This window comes from Emydura macquarii, unplaced genomic scaffold, assembly GCF_026122565.2.
Source record: "Emydura macquarii macquarii isolate MOO-44397 ecotype Brisbane River unplaced genomic scaffold, CSIRO-AGI_Emac_v2 contig_1946, whole genome shotgun sequence".
Lineage (NCBI taxonomy): Eukaryota > Metazoa > Chordata > Testudines > Chelidae > Emydura > Emydura macquarii.
Genome location: NW_027132083.1, coordinates 58725 through 67890, shown reverse-complemented (window position 1 = coordinate 67890; position 9166 = coordinate 58725). Strand labels below are relative to the sequence as shown.

Sequence of the window (9166 nt, the reverse complement as noted above, 5' to 3'; positions counted from 1 at the left end):
AAAGGCCCCAGTCCAAAGCCTAGTGATGTTAATGGAATTATTTCCACCAACTTTAGTGGGTTTAGGGTGAGATCAACATAATTTAGGTCTAAGACACATTCGTCCCTGACATAAACAGAGGGTTCTGATGAACTGAACAGTAGGTCCCTCTCCTTGTTCCAGAGCTGACTGGCCCTTACTATGTATCTAATTCACAGGGTCTTTTTATTCCAGGTGTTGTGTTTTCTTGAAAGGACAGAAATTGCTGTGAGACTTGCAAAAGATGCCACAACAAGACAACCTGTCAGATTCCAACAGCGCAGGCTCTGATATGTCAGTGTTCTTCCTGAGCGGCATCCTGGGGCTGGAAGCCATGCACCTCTGGATCTCCATCCCCTTCTGCTCGATGTTCACTGTGGCCCTTCTGGGGAATTGCACCCTCTTGTGTGTTATCAAGACAGAGGCCTCCCTCCAGAAGCCCATGTATTATTTCCTCGCCATGCTGGCTGTCATCGACTTGGTTTTATCCACAACTACCATGCCGAAATTACTGAGCATCTTCTGGTTTAATTTCAGAGAGATCAGCTTTAATGCCTGCCTAGTGCAGATGTTTTTCCTTCACTCATTCTCCATCATGGAGTCTGGTGTCCTGGTGGCCATGGCCTTTGACAGGTATGTGGCCATCTGCAACCCCCTGAGGTACGCCACCATCCTGACCAATTCAGTGATAGCAAAGATCGGACTGGCAGGTTTGGCCCGGGCTGTTCTTATAATGGTCCCTCTTCTCTTCCTCCTTAGGAGGCTGCCCTTTTGCCAGTCCCATGTCATCTCCCATTGCTACTGCGAGCACATGGCAGTGGTGAAGCTGGCCTGTGCCGACACCAGGATCAATAGCATCTATGGGATCTTCGTAACTCTCTTCATTGTGGGCCTGGATCTCACGTTCATCGTCCTGTCATACGTGAGGATCCTAAGGACTGTGTTAAGCCTGGCATCCAAGGAAGAACAGCTGAAGGCTTTCAACACGTGTGTTTCCCACCTTTGTGCCATCTTAATGGTTTATACCCCACTGGTTCTAACCTCAATAATTCACAGGTCTGGCCACCAAGTCGCCCCTCACATACACATCCTGATGGCCATTTTCTACTTCATCTTTCCGCCCATGATGAACCCCATTGTGTACGGTGTGAAAACGAAACAGATTCGTGACAGAGTGCGTCTCCTATTCCGAGGGAAAAACGTTTAGGCTGAACATAGTGTAGAGTCTAGTCCTGGGAAACCCTTCATCAATATCCCTACCCCCCTAAACACGTCAGCAGAGATAGTGGAGACGTACCTAACTGCAGCATCTTGCACTCTGGACATTTTTAAAGCTCTTCACATATTATGGAGTGAAGAGTCTGGGTATGCAGGAGTGGGAACTCCCTCTCCATTGCAGTTGTGCAGCATACAGTCCCTGGTGTCTCCCTGAGCTGTTTGGGTTAACTGGGAAGTTGAACTTGTCTGTGGTCCTGCCTCATTTGTCCGACAATAGCAAGAGGGCTAGACTTGCTCGCTCCTTGCATGTGGGGAGGCAAAGTGACTTGTGTAATGTCATCCAGCAGCCCAGGTCTCTTTCATCCCAGTCCAGTGATCTATCCACTAAGCCCTGCTGCTTCCATGACAATGAGATTATTTCAGTTTTAATGAGATGATTTCATGGCTTGCAATGCTTGTGACATGGTGTTTCTCTAGTAACCAGTTTCCTACCCCATTCTCTGTCCATCCCACTTCACTTCAATATCATTCAGCATCTAATTTTTGGTGTAGCTAGGGCCCAGCCCAATTCTTATGAAGTCAGTGACCTGAAGAACAACTCTGGCTAGATCGACAGCTCGTGTCTTTCATCAAAAGAAATTGGGCCAATAAAAGATTTTGCCTCCCACAGCTTGTCTTTCTATGTCAGTGGAAGTCCATCCTATCATTGCCATGGGATCATATCGGTGATGAGTATGAATTAGGAACATGTTTTACCACCTTTCACCCAGAATGCATCACAGAACTGTGTAAGAACTATGGGGCTAGTGCTCAGATGTGACCAACTCCCACAGTTCTTACTGGCTGCAGTGGGAGTTCATGGGTCCCCAACTGTCAGGATGAGGCCACAAATTGGGGTGGGCTACACTAGAAAGACTTTGCTGGCATAGCTATACCAGCAGCACCTTCTAAAGGAAATGCAGCTTATACCCTCATAAGAATGTTGTGAATGAGCAGAGCCCAGCCATGTGCATCATGGTCCTCCCCACCCCGGCAGAGACCCTTTCCCCATAGTGCAAGTGAAGCATGGGTGGAGTTTGAGGGGTGACATGAGAGACAGTGTCCCCTAAGACTGTGTACATTGATAGTGGGGAGCACAATGTAAAGGTATGGTTGTCCACCAAACCACTCAAGTCAAGGCCTTCCCCGGGCAGGTCCTCCCCTATACATTCCCCCTTCCAATGACGCCGACATGTCTGAGAGGGAAGTGGACAGCAGCGAGGAGTATCATGCCAAGAGTCGGCTGCCAGCCACTGGCTGGCAGAGTGGTGGTTGTCAATGGCCCCCACTTAGGGCTGGACGGACCCGGCAGACTCGGAAGGTGGCAGAGGGCAAAGCGGAACCGCCGGGCAGTGTGCGAGGAGAAGGGGCCTGCCCCGAGAGGTGGTGGCTCCCAGGATGGCTGGAGGAGGCTGGGGGGTTCACGGCTGTTTCCACTCTGAGCTGCTGCCCCCCAAGATCCATGGCCGTAGGACCCCTGGAGTATCGGCCCTGTGGCTCCCTCAAAGACGGGGGCTCCACTGTTCCACTTTCTTCCTGCCTGCACAATGCCATGGTTGGGACCATCATAAGTAACAGCCAGGCCTGGCCCAGGCACCTGCCTCTGCCCGGCACGGGCACCCCCAAGCGCTTCCCTCGTTCCCAGGCAGGGGTGCCTGTGAGGAGCCCCCGGTGCTGGGTCAGTGACGGGGGCAGGGCTGCCGGGTGAGAGGTGAAGGCACTCAGCAGGCAGCTGAGGTGGAGGGTGTTGGGGGGGGAGGGGGCTGCTGTGGCACCTGCCTGGCCCCTTCACCCTCTCGCTGGCCTGGTCCCTGCTGAGTTGAGGGGCCGCGCACGCCCCGCCGGGCCCCTCTCGCTGAGGGACGCGTGGCAGCCTGGAGAGGCCTGGCTGCGTGCCTGATTTCCCATTTGGTCAGCCCAAGGGGATGATGGTTCGCCTGCCTGGTGGTCGAGGTGAAGGGGGCACTGTCACACTGTGTGCGTTGGTAATGGAGGGACACAATTTAAAGGTACAGGCGCACCCCGAGCAGCTCAAGTCACAACCTCCTCCAGGCAGGACCCCCCTTTACCCTCAATGCCCCCTCCCGGAAAGAAGCGGCCCCTCCCTGCAGCGCCCAGCTGTCGCTCCTGCCTCTCCCCACAGGGCACAGCTCCCAGCTCGCCCAGCCTCTGAGGTCATTGGACTGGCTCAGCTCTGTCCAGCTGCTGCTCAGGGAGGTTCTGGTAGCACCTTGTGACTGAGCGCGGCGTGGCTCTGAGTCGACAGGAAAGGCACGCACGGGAGTGGGGTGGCCCTGCCTTGGCCTCTGGAGTTTGGGCGATTCCAGCCGTGATTTCAAAGACCCCCCTGAATGCAGACCACTGCTTATTAGCCAAGCGGTGGACATGGCTAAATCCCCCCACTCACCGAGTCCCTGTGGAAGACCCGAAGAAACACTGGGGCAGGTGCAGGCTCAGCAGCAGGCTCAGACCTGCAAGCCTCAGGCAGATGCAGAATTTGCCCCCCCTTGTGTGGCCCCATTGATGTGGCTGAGGCTGCCCCCCAATATAGAAATCAAAGTATGCCTGGAATAGGGGGCCGTTGTTCCTACCCAACGGGGAAGTGGTAGCAGCTGCAGTTGTGTAGTGTTCCTGCTTTTGTTCCACACCAGAGCTGATGGCATGTCTGGAGTGGGTTTGTCTGGAATGAGGTTTGGGGGATTCGTCTGGATAAAAGAGGCTGTTTATGTAATTATCTATCTCTTTCCCAAACCAATGTTCAGTTGTTTTCATATTCAAGTCCAAGCAGAGCCTTAAACACACAGGGTGACATTCTGCACAGTGTGTGCACATTTTTGCACCTGCTCAGTTTAGGAGTGTAAATCTCCTGGTGCACACATCATTTGGGGGGGATTCACATCATGTTTGTGGACATATGCAACATGGGCCACACTTGTATCCTCCTGTTGAGGGTCTGGCCCAAACGTTTTCATGTAGATGTAGAGATTAACACCCGCACAGGAGGAAAGACATGGGTTAATCTGCATTCATCCACTTGCTGTAACTCCCTAGGCTCGAAAGCGAATGTACCGCTCTAATGACCCAAGTCTCTGAACTCCCTTGAGGGATTATTAGAAGGTATAAATAGAAAATAAATACAAAAAATATAAATCAATAAAGGTGTCATTAGAAGGTATAAATACTCTTCCCCAGTCAATCCTGGCTGAGTGCAGAGTCATGCAGTTTATGTATGACTGCAGCGTTTGCTGAGGGTGAAGAAGACACAGAGTTCAGGTGAGCTGGGGTAGTTTGTATTCAAATTAATCAAGAATCCTTCTTAATAGGAGATTTTTCAAGAAATTGGAAGCTTAAGGACAAATGCGCTGTCAGCCACACTGGTGTAAAACTGGAATGATTCTGGATTTTCACCTGTATAAGTGAGAACAGAATGAGGTTGGTCATTTAGAAGTGAACTATTTAATTCCAACAAAGAATAAAAACAAATCTATGCCAAGAAACCATTTCTTGAAACAATCCGGGGTGTTAGAGTTACACAGCTAGCCTTAGTTCTCTGCCCTTGTAGAAATGCGCTGTGAGAGGCTCCATGTGCTGTATCTGTGTTATCATGAGAGATTTCAGTCTGGAGGAATATATGTTGGGGGAGGGGGTCATACTGCCACTAGTGAAACTTTCTGTTGCTGATACGAGGCCTGCGGCTATTCAACAATCTCGTCTGTAATTTGGAAATAAATCTAAAAACTGTGCTGATAATCTTTGGTGATCACAGAGAGTTTGGTAGTTTGGCAAATAGTTATTAGGACAGGGCAGTCCTATAGAACGATAAATCCATCCTGAAGTGGGCTCACTTGGACAACATGCAGTTGATTACAACTAAATGCAAAATCACACATCTAGGACCCTAGAATGTAGATCCCACTCACAGGATGAGGTACAATGTTTTGGGAAGCACTGACTCAAAAAGGAATTTGAGGTCATACAATGTAACCAACTCTACATGAGGTCCCAGTGGTGGTGAAGAGAGCAAATGCCTTCCTGAAATGTATTAAATAGCAGATTATCGAGCTGAAATAGAGAGGTGTGAGGCTGGGAATGAGCATAACAGGACGTTGTTCTAGATCCAGTGTCTATACTTCAAAAAGCTTGCTGACAAATTGAAAGGGGTTGGGAAAAGAGCTACAAGAATTATTTCAGATCTGGAAAAGGTGGCTGATAGCCAGAGGCTAAAGAAGCTCAGTCCATTCAGTTTATCGAAAGGAAAGCTAAAGGTGTCTTGACCTCAGTCTTTAAGTCCACACATTGGAAGAGGTTTCTGACTGTAGAAAGATCTTTAATCTAGCAGACGAATGGCTGGCAATGGCTGGCAATGATACTAGGGAAATTCAGACTAGAAACAAGACGCACATTGCTAGAACAAGGCAAAGTAACACTTGGAATAACATATTTAGGTATCTGGCTGGGTCGCCATCACTTCAAGTCTTTACATGAAGACTTGATGCTTTGGGCTTGATTCATTTGATGCACTTGGTAATATTCTGTGGCCTGTGGTATTCAAAAGGCCTGATTAGATGATCATAATGGTTGGTTCCTTCTTGCCTTAAAAATCTATAAATCTATAACTATGTTATCACAATTTTTTTCATTTCAGGAAAGAGCTAAAATTTTTCCTAGAACTTTAGATAAATCTGGGATGTTGCATCTTGTAATGTTTTCCCCTCTTTGCTCCTGGAACTGAAGGTATGCCTACTTTTATGGCAGCATGTAGAGGACAGACCCTGCATGCCCATCTGGCATGGGTATAAATAGTAGTGTAGACAGTGATGCTCTGCTTAGGCAGGTAGAGTAACACAGAGTTACACAGAGTAGTTACACCACAGGGTTGCATCCCTGATCATCTTGGCTAATAACCACCGATGTACCTGTCCTCCAAGAACTTGTTTAATTCTCTTTTGAACCCACATAGAGTTTTGGCATTCACAACATCCCCCGGTAATGAGCTCCACAGGTTGACTGTGCGTTGCGTGAAGAAGTGCTGTCTTAGTTTGTTTTAATCCTGATGCCTGTTAATTTCATTGGGTGACCCCTAGGTCTTATCAGAGAGTCCTAGAATTGTAGGACTGGAAGGGACTTTGAGAGATCATCTAGTCCAGTCCCCTGCACTTGTGGCAGGATTAAGTATTTTCTAGGCCACCCCTGACAGGTGTTTGTTTAACCTGCTCTTAAAAATCACCAATGACAGAGATTCTACAACCTCTCTTGGTAATTTATTTCAGCGCTTAACTACCCTGACAGGAAGTTTTTCCTAATGTCCAACTAAACTGTCCTTGCTGCAATTTAATCCTATTGCTTTTGTCGTGGAAAAGAATCACACTGCTACATTTTAGAGTTGGATCGGGTGCAGCTTTAATTGTGACACACACAATCACATAACCATAGCTATGGGGAATACTATAGCCATAGGGAAAACCCAGGTGCCTATAGGGAAGTCAAGCAGCATGTCTGGATGCTGGGCAAATGTACTTCACCTGACTACCAGATACAAAAGACTTATATAGGGGTTGCTTAGGTTCATTTACACATAGATCATATAGTGGAATTTGATTAACAGTTTATACTTAACAGGGTAGACAATCACAATGCATAGTGGGCACACCAGACGCCCTCCCAGAGACGCCCAATGAGTCACTTGAGTATACAATGGTGTGAGTCTCTGTGGGGCCGGTAAGACAAAGGGACAAGTACTGGTACTTATCAAACAGGTGAAGTCTGTTCACAGACTTCAATAAGACTTAAGGCTCAACAGAGAACTTGCCTCTCGGGTGTGGTTCAGAGACCTCTTGTGGGACTTTAACATCTTTATCCTAATTTCAGTTGAGGCCTTCTGTTAATGGTTTAGCCTGGGGCTTCTATTTCAGTTTCAGGCTACAACTTCAGGCCAGGCCTTCCATGACCAGTTTCAGGCCAAGCATTCTATTAATAAATGTAATGCTTATTTCTTTGATTCCACACTTTTTATCTTAGCCTCAGAGGTTAATGAGAACAATTTACCTTCCTACTCCTTGTAACAACCTTGTATGTACTTGAAAACTTTTATCATGTCCCCTCTCAGCCTTCTCCAGATTGAACAAACCCCATTTTTTCAATCTTCCCTCATAGATCATATTTTCTAGACCTTTAATAATTTTTCTTGTTCTTCTCTGGAGTTTGTCCACATCTTTCCCGAAATGTTGCACCCAGAACTGGACACAGTACTTCAGTTGAGGCTTAATCAGTGCACAGTAGAGCAGAAGAATTACTACTCATGTCTTCCTTACAATACTCCTGCTAATACAATCCAGAATGATGTTTGCCTTTTTTTTTTTTTTTTTTTTTGCAACGGTGTTACCTGGTTGACTCATATTTAGCTTGTGATCCATTATATCCCCCAGATCCCTTTCCAGAGTGCTCTTCCCTGGGCAGCCATGTCTCATTTTGTACGTGTGCAGCCGATTGTTCCTTCCAAGTGGAGTACTTTGCATTTGTCCTTCTTGAATTTCATCCTATTTTCTGTAGATCATTTCTTCAGTTTGTCTAGGTCATTTTGAATCTTAATCCTATCCTCCAAAGTACTTGCAACCCCTCCCAGTTTGGTATTATCCACAAACTTTATCAGTGTTCTCTCTATGTCATTACCAACATCACTGATGAAGATATTGAACAGAACCGGACCCACAACTGATCCCTGGGGGACCCACCTGATATGCCCATCCATCTTGCCTGTGACCCAATCTTGTGTGTTGTGAGAGATTAAATAATATTTCCCTGTTCTCTTTCTCCACCCTGTTCTTGATTTGTATCAAATTTACAGGAATTGTATCTAATTTACATGGTCTGTTTATTCCATGTGTTGTGTTTTATTGAAAGGACAGACACTGCTGTGAGACTTGCAAAAGATGCCACAACAAGACAACCTGTCAGATTCCAACAGCACAGACTCTGATCCATCAGTGTTCTTTCTGAGCGGCATCCCGGGGCTGGAAGCCATGCACCTCTGGATCTCCATCCCCTTCTGCTCAATGTTCACTGTGGCCCTTCTAGGAAACTGCACCCTCCTGTATTTTATCAAGACAGAGCCCTCCTTGCATAAGCCCATGTACTATTTCCTCGCTATGCTGGCCATCGTTGACCTGGTTTTATCCACAACCACCATTCCAAAGACACTGAGCATCTTCTGGTTTAATTCCAGGGAGATCAGCTTTAATGCCTGCCTGGTGCAGATGTTTTTCCTTCACTCATTCTTTGACATAGAGTCTGGTGTGCTGCTGGCCATGGCCTATGACAGGTATGTGGCCATCTGCAACCCCCTGAGGTACACCAGCATCCTGACCAATTCAGTGATAGCAAAGATGGGGCTGGCGGCTTTGACCCGGGCTGTTCTCATAGTGATTGTTCTGCTCTTCCTCCTCAGAGGCTTCCCTTCTGCCAGTCCCACGTCATCTCCCATTGCTACTGTGAGCACATGGCAGTGGTGAAGCTGGCCTGTGCCAGCACCTGGATCAATAGCATCTATGGGATCTTCACAACTATCTTCGTTGTGGGGCTGGATCTGACGCTGATCACGCTGTCATATGTGAGGATCCTAAGAACTGTGTTAAGCCTGGCCTCCAGGGCAGAGCAGCTGACGGCTTTTGGCACCTGTGTTTCCCACCTTTGTGCCATCTTCATGGTTTACACTCCAGTGGTTTTAACCTCAGTAATTCACAGATTTGGCCACCAAGTCGCTCCTCACATACACATCCTGATGGCCACTGTCTACTTTGTATTTCCTCCCATGATGAACCCCATTGTGTACGGTGTGAAAACCAAACAGATTCGCGACAGAATGCTTATCCTGTTCCGAGGGAAAATCTTCTAG

At 47.6% G+C, this 9166-nt stretch overlaps 1 protein-coding gene and 1 pseudogene across 1 annotated transcript; both read left to right on the top strand.

The window, feature by feature from the left end:
- Window positions 1-262: 262 nt before the first annotated feature.
- On the top strand, window positions 263-1225 carry LOC137159826 (olfactory receptor 52K1-like). Its single transcript, XM_067558285.1, has one exon. The coding sequence runs from the start codon at window positions 263-265 to the stop codon at window positions 1223-1225; it is 963 nt and encodes a 320-aa protein (XP_067414386.1).
- Window positions 1226-8204: 6979 nt separating this feature from the next.
- LOC137159827 (olfactory receptor 52K1-like) lies at window positions 8205-9166 on the top strand (annotated as a pseudogene).

What these genes read in the sequence shown, in the direction of transcription:
- LOC137159826 (XM_067558285.1), top strand. Translation starts at nt 263, where the DNA reads ATGCCACAACAAGACAACCTGTCAGATTCCAACAGCGCAGGCTCTGAT.